This window comes from Paramisgurnus dabryanus, chromosome 9, assembly GCF_030506205.2.
Source record: "Paramisgurnus dabryanus chromosome 9, PD_genome_1.1, whole genome shotgun sequence".
Lineage (NCBI taxonomy): Eukaryota > Metazoa > Chordata > Actinopteri > Cypriniformes > Cobitidae > Paramisgurnus > Paramisgurnus dabryanus.
In genome coordinates, this window is record NC_133345.1 from 17,258,275 (window position 1) to 17,275,915 (window position 17,641).

The 17,641-nt window shown below is 37.1% G+C and overlaps 1 protein-coding gene across 2 annotated transcripts in view; it reads right to left on the reverse strand.

Annotated features, from left to right (window-relative positions):
* dmxl2 (Dmx-like 2) overlaps window positions 1-17,641 on the reverse strand; it is a 69,029-nt gene that overhangs the window by 7,425 nt on the left and 43,963 nt on the right. Inside the window, exons 30-38 of one of the 2 annotated variants that reach the window (XM_065251302.2) lie at window positions 10,276-10,469; window positions 10,011-10,147; window positions 9,617-9,702; window positions 9,324-9,525; window positions 9,106-9,223; window positions 5,887-5,952; window positions 5,408-5,494; window positions 5,197-5,318; window positions 4,972-5,110 (exon numbers count right to left, since the gene is read on the reverse strand). In XM_065251302.2, coding sequence (XP_065107374.2) covers window positions 4,972-5,110; window positions 5,197-5,318; window positions 5,408-5,494; window positions 5,887-5,952; window positions 9,106-9,223; window positions 9,324-9,525; window positions 9,617-9,702; window positions 10,011-10,147; window positions 10,276-10,469 — 1,151 coding nt within the window. The remainder of the gene's footprint in view (window positions 1-4,971; window positions 5,111-5,196; window positions 5,319-5,407; window positions 5,495-5,886; window positions 5,953-9,105; window positions 9,224-9,323; window positions 9,526-9,616; window positions 9,703-10,010; window positions 10,148-10,275; window positions 10,470-17,641) is intronic. The other variant, XM_065251304.2, reaches the window with a different exon arrangement.

A 17,641-nucleotide genomic window follows, 5' to 3' on the forward strand; every position in this document is an offset into this window, starting at 1 on the left:
TATTATGTAACAAACTATATAGAGTTGTTTAGAAATCTGATTCGTTACTTTCTTCACAAAGTCACAAATTAAATGTAAGCCAATTTGTGACTCAGGTTTACCTTGATCATTATTGGTTAACCGATATATGTTGTTTTTGATGTCCGATACAGATTTTAAGAAAGCATTGTGACAGATTGGCTGATATGAGGCGATACAACACAAATGCCATAACATCATAGGTGTCATTTATACTGGGGACGCTGGGGACATGTCCCCACCACTTTTTGAAATGTCTGATTTTGTCCCCACCACTTTTTGAAAGCATTTGGTTAAAATTTTCTGAAAAATCAAACGATACCTGTGCGACTTACACTGCAAAAATTACTTTCTTACTTAGTATTTTTGCCTTGTTTTCAGTAAAAATATCTAAAAATTCTTAAATCAAGATGATCTTTCTTGATGAGCAAAATGACCTAAGAAAAAAGTCTAGTTTTTAGACAAAAAAAATATACAATTTAAGTGAATTTGTGCTTAAAACAAGCAAAAATATATTTTTGCTTGTTTCTTTAAATTCTTAAATTAAGATGCTTTTTCTTGATGTGCAAAAATCTAGTTTTTAGACCAAAAATATCAAATTTAAGTGATTTTGTGCATTAAACAAGCAAAAAAATCTGCCAATTCGCGAATTTAGTGTTTAAGAAAAATTCTCACATGTTTTTGCTTACCCCATTGGCAGATTTTTTGCTTGGTTATGCGCAAAGTCACTTAAATTTGGTATTTTTCGTCTAAAAACTACACTTATTTTCTTAATTTTCAAAAAAAGCATCTTAATTTAAAGGAACGGTATGTAGAATTGTGGCCAAAACTGCAATCACACAACTGGTGGCCAATACACAACATGACAACATAAACATCAGTTGAGGGCTGCAACTCCACTTTTTAAATGATAATATCCTGGCCAGACCACTGTTGTCATTGATATAAGTATTTGAAATGAAAATGATTTCTTAATGTCTAGTGACATATCAATGCCATTTTATAATTAATTGATATAAATTTCTTACATACTGTTCCTTTAAGAATTTTTAGATATTTTTAATTTTTTCTTGAAAATAATTTTTGCAGTGTACGTTTTGTGGTCCAGGGTCACATATGTTGCATTGTGTGCTTATAGTGTGTTTTCTTTTACATATGTAATGAATTTCATTGTAATCATTGACTTTACGTGCTGCTGTTTATCTACAGTATGGTGCTTTGGCACTGTTCGGTTGAGCTGGTGTTGCAGGGACTGTTACATGTGCAGTAGACATTGTTGAGGATTTTATGCTGAGTATTTTTGTGTTGTTGACCGGCCTACACTATGCCCAATTTTGATGCGCCGTTATTCAATATTTTTCCCATCCTGCTGTAATGTTTTTCATCTGATTTTTTGTCCCCACCACTTTTCAACACAAACTGACGCCCCTGCATAACATAAATAAGACACACACATAAAAAGAAATTGCTTAAACTAAATTTTGTTAGGCATAAAGTTTATATAGTATTTATTTACGGTACTGTTAAAATAAGACAGTGCACGCTTGTTCTGTGTAACACAATGTAACGCCACACTACAAAGTGAATGACGTTTGGTCATTTTACTATATTGTCAGACTTTGGCTTTACATCTGAGTGCCTTTACATTACAAACAACAAACGTTTAAAGAGCTGAGATTTACTGGCTGATAAAAAGATTTATTTGCTGATAATAAAAAAAAAATTTATATATCTAATGCAATGTCTATCACTAATAATTACTAATGTCACTCCTTTCAATTATTTTAACTTTTTGTGAATATTTTAATTCATAACATAAATCATCAGCTTTTGCACAAACATGTAAAGTTCATGCATCATTCATCCTGGTTTGATTCCTGGGCAATGTGAATAATTACAAACTTAAGATAAAAGCGTCTGCCAAATGCATACATGCAACCGTTCTCACTGTAGCTTGCCAGGCTAAAAGTTAGTCATAACTAAGAGTAGTTTGGGGTGAGCACTTCTTCGGTGTTTCCCTGTGGTGTTTATCAATTATGAATGAGGACACAATGAAACGTCTGATGACGCAAGTCTGTACCTTGGGCAACTGCGGACTGTCTGCGGTTTACTCGACTACCTTCAAACACTCTTATCAGCTGAATACAGACTCATCATGAGCTCTGTTGAGACCACAACTCTCTGTTTGTGTTCACTGATAAGAGCTGAAAGACAACAGTCAGATGAACACCTCATCATCATGTGAGAAATTCATTCACTACATTCTGGATGAAGGTGTAAGATGGGGGGCAAATGTTTGAGACCACAAATGCTTTCATTCTGCATTTATTATTAGCATAATATCCTTAGAAAAAAGTTAAATAGTTATTAATTATTAAGAAAATGATTTAATCTCAAATTTCAGGATTTCTTAGTACAATATTTGATGTTTTCTTTGGCATGAACAAAAACTGAGGATCGAAACTATTTCAGCATGTGTTGAACATCACAGCATTGAAATTGCTGAGGAAAATCTGATGTTTTATATAAAGCAGTGGTTCTAAACACTTTTTGGGCTGGCAGCACCTCCCTATCCATTATCCAGGTCCCTTACTGCCCTCCACCAAAATTAGATATCTTTCCTGAATATATGTTGACTAACATTCTGTCTTAATAATAATAACAATGATAATATGGATTTGATTGTTGTATTTAAATAAATAATGAAGTAATTTAATGAAATGAATAGGGGCTATTTTGCATTAAAAGATGTGTTTTTTAAAGTTACCGTTGTAGAGATTAGTAGTAATGTTCCTGTGACTTTAAGCCCCCTAACCTAGAAAATTTTTAATTGTGTTTCAAGCAGAAAATGAGTCACCATCTCTACTTCTTTGTGTAATCTCCTTCAAACCGCAACAGTCACACAAAACGGGCTGTTGGGATCCCTAAGCAATGTGATGTCACATTTATTATGCCCCACCCATGACCGCTCACAGACTCCCCTTTATGAGCATGTAGTTCAATCTTCTGACAGAGATGTAGCCCAAAGCAAACATGTAAGCGCTCAACCCCCTACTCTGCATACAGGGAGGGGAACAGAAGCTTTCTTTGCATTGAAAGAAACACACACAAAAACTGCGCGTTTTTCATTGCAGCGGCCATGTTCAACATCGTACAATGAAAGATCTGTGGTGTATTTTGAGCTGAAACACACAGACACATTCTGGGAACACCAAAAACTATTTTAATATTGCTGAAAACACCTAGATTAGAGGCCCTTTAAATACAGCTGAGGAGAGCTTGCTATACTTGTATAATAAAGTTCATTAATTCATGTAATATAAAATTTAGAGAGGCACCCCTCGTCATTTAGCAACGTGTTTTTTAAATGACGTGCATGTAAAATGCACTGGACAAATCACGTCATGTATTGATTTAATACATGAAGCAGCATTAATATTTATTATAAATATAAATTAATAAAAATATGGGATAAATACTTTTGCGAGTTTACACAAAAAACGCCCCCAAGAACACCAAAACGCCCTTCTTTCAAAAATCATGCTTTCAGCACCACCCAATGCCCCTTGAATGCTTCTTGGGGGCGGTCTCACTACATTACTATCCGGTTATTAAGTCTGACGTCACGTGCTGCTCACAGATGTCATAGAGAAATAGCAAAAAAATCAAGGCTATAATACACTAGTATCATAATGAAAAACTACCAAAAAACACCCAATCCTAATTTTTTTCTCCATAACAAAATCCTAGATGACCAGACATAGGCTGTTTCTCAATGTCAAGGAAGGATCCTCGGAAGCCAGAATTTCCAGGATGCTATGTCATCGACGTCCGTCGAATGACTTTTCCAATGTCGATGATCCTCGAAATTGCGACCAAGGACTGAGTCCTTCGATTGAGAAATATCCCATATACAGGAAAGGATATATATCTGTCGCACTCTCAAATCACCCACAATCCTATATGCCGAAATCCAGTGCCGAAAGCACACATTTTTCCTCACGTAATGACGCAATGACATGCCCTTGCTAGCCTGTTTCATTTACGTGTTCTCCGAATGCTAAAAAGGAGCCTCGCCTAGCAAAGGAAGTGACTTGTAAGGATTAGTCCTGCAAAGGAAGTGTCCTTGACATTGAGAAACGGCCATAGATTTATGGACGTGAATTTTTTATGAATTATTAATATATTGCTGTCTTTGACTGAGACTGCAGTTTATAACATTTTCGCTTAAATGTGTGATATGAATGAATATTGTTCATAAATTGCTCTTTAAAATGTGGTGGCTTGGAGCTGGAAACGGTATTCCTTACGTCATGACTTAACAAGCAGATAGGATACCTGCACTGTAGCACTACAGTACTTTATATTGGGCTGTTTTGTTACAGACATTACTTTGATTGTTATTATATTTATGAATATATTATTTAAAAAATACAGTAATAAAATAATAATATGTGTTTTATTTAATTATTTTAGTTTTTTGTTGTTAGTTATGCAAGTCAAAAGGTATTACTTAAATATTATTTTTTTCTTTAAGAAAGTGATTGTGTTAAATCTGGATGCTAGTATCTATATAGCCTAATATTAATGTACAAAATGTACACGTAATTTTTTTTAAATGCAGTGATTTCAAAATGAAAACTATATTCTTTAATTTACTTAATTATGCTGTAAACATAAAAATACTAAATCAATATTTTTGATTTAGCCAATACTCTTAAGCACTCTTTTTAAATGTATCTTTTAGAAATATCTCATCTGTCCAAGACTTTTTTTTGCATAGTACTGTATGTAACATGTTTCACAGCTCTCCTCTTAATTCTGTATGATTTACTTACATTTATTCTTCAATCCAAAGCTATATATTTTTATTAATATATCAGTATACGTGTTTCCTTGGAATCAAACCCACAACATATTGCACACAAAACACAATGCTCTACATAAACATACCACACTGGCACCCAAAATGGTCTGCCCACTGCCCAGCCAGGGCATAGAGGAGGACGCTGCCATCTGTTGGGGAGCGAAAGGACCGGTGCTTGCCTGAGCAATGTTAGTGTGAGATGATCGGTAATCCACATCATCAGAGCTACATGGAGAAAGCAAGATGTTCATATAACAATAACCTTAAACCGTGAGCTCAACAATCCACACACAAACAAAAACACAACTAACCTACGAGACTCCTTGTCAAATTCCTCTCCGATCCACGTGTAAGACTGAGCTGCGAGCAGGGTGGACACATCCACCTCCTGGACATCGTGAGTGGACGCCAGCACTATTTCATTCGTGTTAGCCTGAGAGAACAGACATGTAATCATTACAAACAGATCAAATATCAAAAAAGTACTGCCGTTTGTTCAAAAAGAAATAAACGTGTACCGACCCTGTTAATGGCAAAAGCCATGATAATATCAGACTCTTTGTGGACAATTTTGGCTTTGCCTCCTGGGTAGCCCATATCAGCCTCCACCTGTAATACAACACACGCACAAATACACACGTATATTACTCACCGCTGTCATCTCACAATCACATCCCCATACACACAGCGACAGCAGCAGGAGGTTTATCGACATGCAGTCCCGACTACATACACACTTCCCCAGAGGAGAAACATGAAGTAACTGATCAGTTAATGCTTGATATTGCAAATGAGGAGTCTGAAGCTGAATCCATTCGATTGGTTAACCACTTAAGTGCCGTCGACGGTTAGTGATGGAGAGCAGTGCTGAGTTAGGGGTCGTGAGGAAACAGACGAACGTGTTGTGTTTGTGTGATCACAGCAGGATAAGAGAGGACAGAAGCCCAAAGCTTTGAGAGGGGGTTTCACAGAGAGACGAGTCTCGTTCTGTGTCTCAGTACCTTTTTGGTTTTGCGAGATCCAGTAACGCAGTTTTGTATGAGGTGCTCCACATGATTATCTAAAGACTACACAATACACACCACAACACACACAAACATTAACACACGAACATGAGCCACAGCACGATACACATGCACAGAACAAATGGGGAAAGAAAAATGTAAATAATAAACAGCAAAATGAATATCAACTGGAGCTCAGAAAGGGATGAAGAGAGAGAGAGAGAGAGAGAGAGAGAGAGAGAGAGAGAGAGAGAGAGAGAGAGAGAGAGCGAGAGAGAGAGAGAGAGAGAGAGAGAAAATGAGAGATGATCCTACTGTAAGTAAACATGCACATTAATGATTGGCCGATATATATCCTCCTGGCTGTTATATCGGACAATAATTGGATTTATTTAAATTATGACATCCACTGATCCAATCTTTTCGTTCAGCCATACAAAAACATATATCGGTTGACCACTAATGTACATCTAAAAAAAACATGATGTCAGTACTTACCCTCGGCGTTTCAGATACTGGATTAACCCAAATGATGGTCTCAGTGCCTTAACTAACCCACTTTGGCCACATTAAAGTGAGGTTTGGCCCTGTTGCTTTTTTACCTCACTCTTAACTCAGACCACACCCTATTCATTACCTCACTGTGCTTGACCACACCCCTTTATTTATTGTACGTATAGGTCTGACTGCACTTTGTAATTATCTTACTTTGTACTTAAAAAACTCTTTCTCTGGCACCGACCCGTCCCATTAATAACCTCACTGCAATAAAATGACTTAGTATTTTTGTCTTGTTATCAGTAGAAATATCTAACATTTCTTAAATCAATATGTATTATTGATAAGCAAATGACCTAAGAAAATAAATCTAGTTTTTAGACAAAAACATATCAAATTTAAGTGAATTTGTGCTTAAAACAAGCAAAAAATGGAATAAGACTTTTTTGATGAAATTTTCTTGAGAAGTTGTGGTTTAAAAGTGCATTTTTTTATTTTTCTTGTCAAAAATGACAATCGTTTCGCTAGATAAAACCCTTATGCCTTGTTTGGGATCGTTTATAGTCCTTTGAAACTCTGTTGAAAAAAACTGTTAACTGTTGAGTTAAGTATTAATTGTTGGTGTCTATTAAAGTCCATTAAAATGAGAAAAATCCTGCAATGTTTTCCTCAAAAAACATAATTTCTTCTGGACTGAACAAAGAAAGACATCAACATTTTGGATGACATGGTGGTGAGTAAATTATCTGGATTTTTCTATTAAGAAAATGGACTAATCCTTTAAGTAAATTCAAGAAAAAAATTATTATTCCATTGGCAGATTTTTTTCAGTAGCGCCTCACTGCAGAACACGACATCTAGGGGTAGGATTTAGATCCAGGGGGCGGGGCTGGATCCAGGTCCAGAGATCTCTTCCCACTGCATTTTGATTGGTCGGTAGTTTTACCACAAGACACATCATACACTTGTTGTTGCGTTACCATTTCCACATTGAGTCGTAACTAAATTAAGTTATTCTTTTGATGGAAAAACAAACTTGACTTATGACCAGTATTGGGCAAGTTACTGAAAATTAGTAATTAGTTACTGTTACTAGTTACTTCTTTTAAAAGTAACTGAATTACTTTACCAGTTACTGTATATCAAAAGTAATTAGTTACTAAGGAAAGTGACTTTTAAGTTACTTTTATGTCTGCTTTTTAAATGTAAATATGAACAGTACTGAACAGTCAGAACAATAAAATGATAAGGATGGGCTATTTTACACGTAAGACTCCAATATATCACATACTGTTGGAGCCTATTTTGGTTTAGATTCATGAATATTATTGAATATTTTTGTTAGAAATTATCTTAATATGTAAGCTTAGTTTATTTATGTACATCATTAAGACCATTTAGACAAATATTCTGTATGTTTACATTGAAGATATATAATGTGTTAAAATTTTGTACTGTCTCTTTAAGAATTTGGAGGCAATGCAAGTTGATGTCAAACTGGGATTGCTTGGCAAAGATAATTTACAAACATGAGACCGGATGGATTATGACCAGCGCACAATTTTTACACAAAGGTATGTTTTTTCACGTTCATTCTTTACGCACTGTCGTCCATGATGAAGTTTAATGATTTATTGCGCCGACCACCACGGTCCTGCGACGTTAGATCAGAAATGCTTTGTCTGCAAGTGTTATTTTTTACAAAATAGAGTAACGCGAGTAACAAACTCATTTAAATTTCAGTAAATGTAATTGTGTTACTTGATAAAAAAAATACGTTACATGCTCGTTACTGCTAAAAGTAGTGGAATTACAGTAATGTGTTACTCCCATCACTGGTTATGACTACAATAAAAGTAGTATCTTTAAGGTGAAATGTATGTTTTTTTGTTATAGTTTGGAGTAAAACATTTCGGGTACTACGAGTTATCTTACCACGTGCAGTTTAATATCTATGAAGGTATAGAGTTTAAATAGGCATAGTAATTAACATATATGGCATGTTATTTAGAAATGAATAAATTGAATGTTTATCTTGTATGGACTTTGAACTTGTTTTAAAGTGTCTTTGCTTACAGCCATTAGGAAACAGGTTTCCCTCGCAGAAGGTCTACTTTTCTTACAAATGTGCAAATAAAAGATATCAAATAAAATTGTGTTTTTATATTTACTCATATAGGAATAGCTGTGTAATAAGTGGGATAATGTAGGCTACAGCCAACCGGGTCGCAAATAAAACCCTTCATTGATTTCATCCTGTCGAGAACGTGTCCCTAACCTCCAATTACACCTAACTGTGATCATCACTTACTAAAATAGGAATCTTTCTCAACAATATTATTAATCAAACGTACACTTAAACTGATAAGAGCGAATGTTGGTGACCACAGGTTGCAACTAATTGCGGGCTGCAACAACGCAAATATACTGGCTCATTTGGCGGGCAAAGTATATAAAGTGGAAGGGGTTGGATCTAGATCCAACATCGCCCCCTGGATCTCGTGTTCTGCAGTGAGGACCATCTCGATTTTTTTGCTTGTTTTAAGCACAAATTCACTTTAATTTGATAGACTTATTTACTTAAATCTTAGGTCTTGATTTAAGATATATTTTTCTACTAAAAACAAGACAAAAATACTAAGTAAGAAAGTCATTTTTTGCAGTGCTTAGTGTGTTCCTGGCCCTTCATTTGCATAACTCCACCTCATCTGTCATTACCTCACTCTGCTTTCTTTTCTTGGTGAAGATGTAGCGAATCAGAGTCTCTTGAAGCATTTCCTGTTTGACCAGGAAATGCCACAGACGTCGGGCAGGAAAGGAGAGATGATGCTTTGACCTGAACAAAAACCACAAACACACACGTTCAATCCAGCTATTGGACATTTGGATACAAAATGAAAGTGGTGTGTAAAGTGGTGTCTAAATTAAACATTCACTTGAAAGGTGTGTTCTCGGGCTCCAGCATGGCTTTGTGTCGGAGTATAGCCGGTCCTCCGCCAGCGCTCAGGTCCGTGGGGAAAGTGTTGATGTAATTCGGTGGAGGTCCATCAAATTTATTCATCTTCTCCACGAGAATCTGCTCCCAGTTCTCCAGTGTCTTCAGGACAGCGTTTGTCAGAGGAGACCTGACGGGCAACTCTAAGACAACACAAAGCAAACTGTTAATTTAATTGATCTTTAACTAGTTTGAGTTTGTATGGGTTTGTGTGATGTTAAACTGCTAATGCACCTATGAAGTCCAATCCTGTGAGGGGCAGGAAGGTCTTGACATTATGCAGAGCCAGTTTGACCATAACCAGGCGAATTAGAGACCAACTGCAAGGAGACAAAAACACAACACCACCAAACTTTACTTAGACACGCTGGTGCATAAACAATAGCCAAAAGCTATTTCCTTCAATCAACAACAAATATTTAATCATTTCCTTCTAAGCTTAGTCTATTCTCAGCATTCTCAACAGAGTAAGATGGTCAACTCAGTGCTTTTCTGATTGGTTGATCTGTTAGGAGGATTATGGGTAGTGTAGTTTTTTTTTTAATAAGAAAACTTGAAACTATTATGATTACAAAACAGATTTTTGTTTGCTGAATACAAAAACCCTGTAACCGGTTTCTGGTCAGACCTGTAGGAGTTTGGATCAGAATGTTCAGTCATCTGTGTGTCAGAGAGGAAGGCATCATCATCATCCTCATCATTATCACTAGCACCGCTCTCATCTGAATCATACAGAGCGCCGCTGTCGGAGAGAGGGAGGAAGGGCTGGAGGATAAACAAAGACGCACACATTGCTGGGTTATTAAGGTTTGAGCAGCAGTGACTTAAACTTTAAAACATTTGAGGTTTAACGTGTTTCAAATGACAATTTCCAAACATTAGCGATGTCTCACTTTGGCCACAAAGTAGTCCCACATGCTGAGTTCAGGTGGGATGAACTTCTCCTTGTAAGTGGGACGTTCAACGGGTACTGGAGGCGGGGCGGCCGGAGTCTCTTTAACGGGACGTCCCGGAACCAGCATACGCATGTTAAACCTGCGCCGCTGCCGGTCCACATCCTCAGCGGGAGGTGTCGGAGGAGGAACAGCTGGATGACAGAGAATGAGACAGGGAAAGAAAAAGTATGTTAGAAACAGCAGAGAACCCACTACAAAAAGTGTTTATACTGCTCATAGTGTGCAAATAACACTGTATATACTGTATACAACGGTATCAAGAAAACAACACTACATGAACCACTGTATCCATACAATGATTTTTTTTTACTTTTATTTCCTAAAATAAGTACTTCAACTTAATTTAAACAAGCAATACAATATTTATAAACAAAATTGCATTAAAACGTGCCACGTAATAATGTTCCATACTAAATGTTTAGTATTACATATCTCACATACTTGATAGGCTTACTACAGTATAATAAATAGACATTATCAAGTTTGTAATGCATAGTATGCTAGAGAAACAAAACAAAATCATGCTAATAAAGTAGAGAAACTGAGAAATTGAAAGAGAGCGTGAGAGAGAGAGACACAGAAAAAGAGAGAGAGAGAGAAAGAGCAAGCGAGAAAGAAAGGGCGAGTGAGCAAGAGAGAGAGAAGGAGAGCGAGAGATCTCTGTATAATAAGATACTCAACACAATCTCGCACACAACACAAACCTTCCACTGCATCCTGTTTGACTTCATCAGTTACAACTAAATGCAACAAACAAAACAACACAACATGATGATGATGATCCAGCTCAAACACACACACACATTGGCATAATGGTTCACAGGGACAATTACATAGACACAATATATTTTCTTCATAGACACTATGCACAATATAGTATTTTTAGTAGAGATGCACTGATATTAAACTTTTCCACCAATAACGAATATTCAGACTGATATCTGCCGATGCTAATGCAGATAGTTTAATGGTTGTATTAACTTGCATTAACTAAATTCTAAAGTTTACATTTTCTAAATGTTATTCATTCATTTAATGACCATTAAAAGTTAAACATTAAACTACCGATGTTTCTTTACATTTTCTATACACAGAGCTTAAATTCATTGCATTTTCCTGTTATCTTTTCATTGGCAGGATATATCGGCAATGATTATCCACTATTTTTAAACTCACATCCGATAGCCGATAGTGTAAAACATTGATTTTATCGACCGATACAGATTATTGGCCACTATATCGGTGCATCTCAAATTTTTTGAGTGCACACCATTTTTCCTCATATTTTTAAATGTGTATTCTTGTAAAAATACTTATTTAATATATTTTAGATTCCAATGATCACGTACCCTTACTTTATCAGCAATTAAACCCTGCTGATTTTAATTATTACTCCATGACTAAAAAATACTTTTAAGGAGAACCAAAGTTTTTTCTCAATAAAAAACAATGCAAAAATTTTTAACATCAATTTAAACTAGTGGTCTTCTTCCTCTGCTTACAAATGCTGCCATGTAAATAGGGAATCCGCTAGGGCACGAATGCAACTGGCTTTTAAAGTGGATGGGAAATGAGACTTGGAGGCTGTTTACACTTTGCATTAACATGCGTTTTCGTCGATCGGATCACAAGTGGACGACGTTAAAGCCAGGTGTAAACGGTGTTCAAAACGTTTTGAACGCGTCCACTTTCGACCACTTTCAACCACATCCAGAGGTAGTCGAAACCACTTTCGATCGGATCGCTTTGGAGTTGCGGAACGCAATGTGGTTGAATGTGTTCGAACAGCCACACGCGACCGCCTTCTCTCCACCCATTTATCTAATCTGAGGTATTAAACACAAGTTTTACGTCTTTTTTGACTTCTGCCGTGAACATACGGTGAACAGCGCTATTTTAAGCCTTTCATTGATAAAGGTACTGCGAGTGTTCTCCGTAGTTTCGTTTTGAAAGCGTGAAAGTTGCGCGATCCTATTTCATCAATTGGGCTGAAAATTCAGAGAAAGCTCCAACATAAAAACGTACAAAACATTGTGCAGCATGTATAATTGCTAAACAAGCAGCGGGCTCCGACATAATATAAGTTTGCGTCCATATAAACTCATAATTACTCCCGCTCGTGTGTGAATGACAGCAGAGGGACTCGCCCCCCGTCTCACAGACCACCCCCTCACAGTATTCAGGACAGATGCGGTCGAAAGTGGACAAAAGAGACGGATTTAAATACCAGGTGTAAACGTAATATGTCTCTCTCATCCACTTGTGATCCGATCGATGAAAACACATCTTAAGACCAAGTGTAAACAGCCCCTTGGTTTATTGCACGTGACGTACAAAACACACCCATTACTCATTAAGATAATAGGGACAACCCTTTTAACCGTGCGCACTGACTATTTTTCCTGTCGTTAAACTAACACGGCCCAAGTGCGCTTTAAACCATGCACTAAGACTGTTAAAATAAGGCCCAAAAAATGTCTTCTGAAGTTAAATGATCATTTCGTTGTGAGGCCAATTATTATTTTTAACTTATTTAGCAAAACTGAAAGCAAAACAAACACAAAAAAACAGCAAAATACAATGATATTGTCATACATCACTGGTTCATGCATGTCTCATTACTGGATAAAAGAAGTTAACATGAAGATATTTTAAAATATAACATTATTCATTTGTGATCAACTACAGACCGAAACCAACAAAATTTAAATACATTTGGAAAGAAATGTCTTAATCTATTTCTTACAGTACTGTGAACATCGCAATATTGTGGGTTGTCCTGTCAGGCACAGCTGGATATAAAAAACACACACACACACTCCTCAGACCACAGGCTTTCATATTTACAGTTTTGAAATGAAGAAGATAAAGTGCATCTCATCTCTTCAGGTGGCTTGTCTGGGAGATTTTCTCTCCCTTTGGATGTTTTCTAAAACATATTTTCTTTCTGACAGTGTGGGACGGCTGTTTATCTCTTCTGATTGCTGAAAACATTTGAGGAGAACTCATCAGAAAGAAAATATTCACCTTAAACAACCTTAAGAAGTTATCTTCAAAGTCAAACTGAGTGAGTGTGCGTGTGTGAGTGTTTTGGGTTGATTATTAAGAACAAAGAGCTGATGTCAGATTTCATTCTGCATGTGATCAAAGGATCTACTCTGTGAGCGGTGCCAGACCACACACTTCACAAAATGCCAAAGCTGACAAGTATGAAAACAACCTTAATCTTTGTGTTGTTTTAATTAAATGTGGTTCTTTAAATGAAAGAGACATCTGAGACACTTTCTAGTTTAAATAAGTAGAGAAACATGCAGGTTTGGTTTTGCAGATGTTTAAATGGGTCACGTTTCACACTTACAAAGTAGGGATGCGTAAAAGAAACATATCTCTTTAGTTTAAGGTTACCTATAATGTAGTATCGCGTAGCAACCAATCACATTGTGCCGCATCATTTTTTGTGCCGTAAGGACTTCGTCACAATAACAGACCGATGTGCAACCATCTATAGTTATAGTAAAAACATGTTAAATTACTTGCATACAAAAAGCATTTATTTGGTCTTGAGGAAGCAAACTGACACTGATGTAAACACGAAAGCTATCGTCACACAAGCGTTTGCTGACTAGTGTTGCCAGATCTTGCACTTACAAACAGCAAACAAGAAAAATCCAATAATAAACTGAAATAAATCTAAATGCTTTACCTCAAAGATCAAAATATTGGGACCGGCACCTTAACACTTTATTAACACCAAAAACTTGATCGCTTCATGAGCCAAAAGCCATAAACAGTTAAGTGCCAAAACGATATTTACGTACAAAAAAGACTAGGACCTGGCAAGACAGCGCGCTGTGAAGCAGCCTCACAAAAGCGTACAATACACAACGACAAGACGGAGGTTTATTGCAAAACACAATGCTGTTAGATTATTTTGGGCAAAGCTGTGAGTGATAGGCAGAATGTTGCTATGGTTATTTATGTGTCAATCATCACATCGATGGGAGTTTTGTTCCGTACAGACATGAAATGAACATTTAGGAGATTTACTTAAATGTCTGAAAGTTTGCAGTGTGTACGAGACCTTTGTTATGACTATTGTTTGTTTATTATGACTATTACTGTTATGACCTTATTGCACATGTTAACAGTGGAAATTTGGCCATACTGTTCATGTTACACACTATGTTCAAAATGATGATGGCCCATTACTGTAATTTAATTTTAAATACATAAAATAAATTATATTGGGAAGTCATGGCCTAATGGTTAGAGAGTTGGGCTTGTAACCCGAAGGTTGCCGGTGTCTTAACCAAGGCAACTTAACCCCTGCTGCTCCCTGGGAGGAGCTGCACTGATAGCTATTCATTGTTTTGGGTGTGTGTGTTCACTACTCACTGGGTTGAATGCAGAGGTCACATTCAGAGTATGGGTTACCATACTTGACAAACACATCACTTTCATACTTCAGGTAAACTGGGAAAAGGTGAGTCTACATACATTAACTGCCTTTTTATGGATGGGAGGCACAGTGCTAATACAAAATCAGAAAATGCGCCAAGTGGTAGAGCATTGCCTCAGTAGCTGAAATCCATATACTGATATGATCACTATGGATAAAAGCATCCTTTTACATGTATCCTTCACAGACATTGCCATCCCAGAATGCACTGTGTCAGACATTTTCATTTTAGATATTATAGCAGTGGTTCTCAAACATTTTCAGTGTGCAGCCCCCCTTGTGTATGGTGCATTCCTTCACGGCCCCCCCAAAGAAAATTTCATTTCAAGGTAACATTTTAATTAAACAAAACATACTAAATTATACAAAGTAGTGCTGTTGGTTAGTAGCCTTATTTTTTAAGGTTTAATTACACAGAATTCATGATAAATGAATGTATTTTATAAAATGTCATAAAACTTGGGCCCCCCTGGCACCATCTCGCGGCCCCCCTGGGGGCCCCGGACCCCAGTTTGAGAACCACGGTCATAGAAGTACTGTACTTGATAAAATGAAAAATGCTCTATTTTACTCAATATTTGTGTGCTCTTTTTGTGGTGAAGGGGGTGCAGTGGCACACAGAAAGTATTCTTATTGCTTCATGAAATGAAGTTTGAAGTCTAGGGATGGGCATTCGATAAAAAATTTTTAGTCGATTGTCGGGAAAATTAACGATCGACTATCGATTAATCATTCATATTTTTATAATAATAAATAATTATTTAACTTATTATTCAAAAATGTTGAATACAAAAATACAGCGTTCTTCATGACCTCTTCATGATTATTTTTTTTTTAATCAAAACGGAAGGTCACAGATAACGGAGTATGGTGTAAAATATTGCACCCTGGTGGTAAAATGTTGAATTGCTGCCACACAGTGAAATTCATTTAATTGCTTCAAGACACACGCTACGCTAGGCAACGCAACTTGCATTAGATAATAAAAAATATTTGATTAATCAATAACAAATTAACGTCATCGACTAAATTCTAAACGATCAATTATCGATCGTCGATTAATCATGCCCTTCCCTAGTTTGAACACTGTAGTCCCATGGCCTATTTTAATGATGTCTTTACTACCAATCTGGGTCTTGAAAGTGATTGTGGCATTGCTGTCTATAGGGGTCAGAAAGTTCTTGGATGTCACTAGGAATATCCTTATTTGTATTCTGAAGATGAACTCGAGGCTCTCACTGTATCTCTACACAGAGCAGAGAAGTTACACACACACACACACGACAACATTTACACTTCAATGAAGTTTAAACACTTTTTAAACAGAGAGACTGGTGGAGAGAGACGGCTCTGTGTACTGGAGTTATTTTCAGACAAGAGCTCAGTTTGACTCCACATTGGCTGTCATTGGCAGTCGCACACATATCAAATAATCTTGAGATCATCTATGCACACAAGGGCAGACTGAAAAATAACACACATATACACAAACCAACAAACAAAAAAGCATGAGTAAAATGAAAAGTCTGATATGAAAGAATGAGATTATAAGAGCACTGCAAACACACACAGCAGATCTCCACACACTAACAGAGACTGACACGCACTTCCACCCATCTATAAGAATATTAATAAACTGGGCTTTTTAATCATTTATAAAGGACAGGAAGTGCATTATTCCGGTCTCATTCACTGTTTCTGTGTGAAGGTTGTGCATCTGAGCTCTTATACTCACAGCTGTCCTGCTGTGTTATATCCACAGGGACATTATTATGGTTATCAGTCTCATTCTGAGGTGGAGCCTGGTTGACTGTCACAGCCGGAGGGTCAGAAGATTTTACTTTAACCTCATCTGACCCCTCGGACTCTGATGGCTTGAATGCAGCTAACAAAGGAAGAAATCTGATTATCAGCTAACTCATCTTGAGACTGATCCCAACATGCTTTATATATGGATGTAAAAATCTATACATGCATAGCAAAACAACCGTAGACACAATTACTAGTTTCACACATAAGATTTGTTCAACTGATTTACGGATAAATGTTTTCCAGAAAAGCAGTGGTGTTCCACATTTGCCCTAAATCTTAATGAACTCTTTCCCCGCCATTGACAAGTTAACTCGTCAATTAAGAGAAACCACTTCCCTGCCAATGACGAGTTTTTACGACAATCCGTACTTCCGCTATTATCCACTAGGTGGCGCTCTTACCCACCTTATAAAACCCAGAAGTATACCCTTAAGGGCGATTTATAGTCGTGCGTAGGTCCCACGCCGTAGCTACGGCTATCCGAAGCCTGTGCGTAGCTCTGCGTAGCCTGACGCGCACCTCGCAAAATTTCTAACAGCGCGTCGGCTCTACGCGGACCGCAAACGCTATGATTGGTCCACCAGAACCCCTCCCGTCAGGTAAAAAAAACTGCGTCATAGGTATTTCCGTTTGAGACGGTGAAAACAAAGATGAGCCAAGTTGAGGAGTGATTTAATTCAAACTGCAACATAAGTCGCTGTTTATTTACTTCCATCATTGCTGGTCTTCTCAAATTATACACAACAAGTTTCTATTTCTTCTTCGTTTGTGGGTTAACTTGCTTAGCTTCTTCTTCTGTGACGACTTCTGCTGCTACTGTGGTTACACGCGTGATTACTGCCAACCAACGGTTTCGCGTGTGTTTGCACTTCGACGCGGACGGCGACGCAAAAGTATAAATGAAAAACAACGCGGAACCTACGCCGTAGGACCTACGCACGACTATAAATCGCCCTTTAGGCCAAACAGTTCAAACTCTGTGTATGTTTTAATCACCGCTCTGAATCTGATCTTTATCAAAAGTCTTTCACA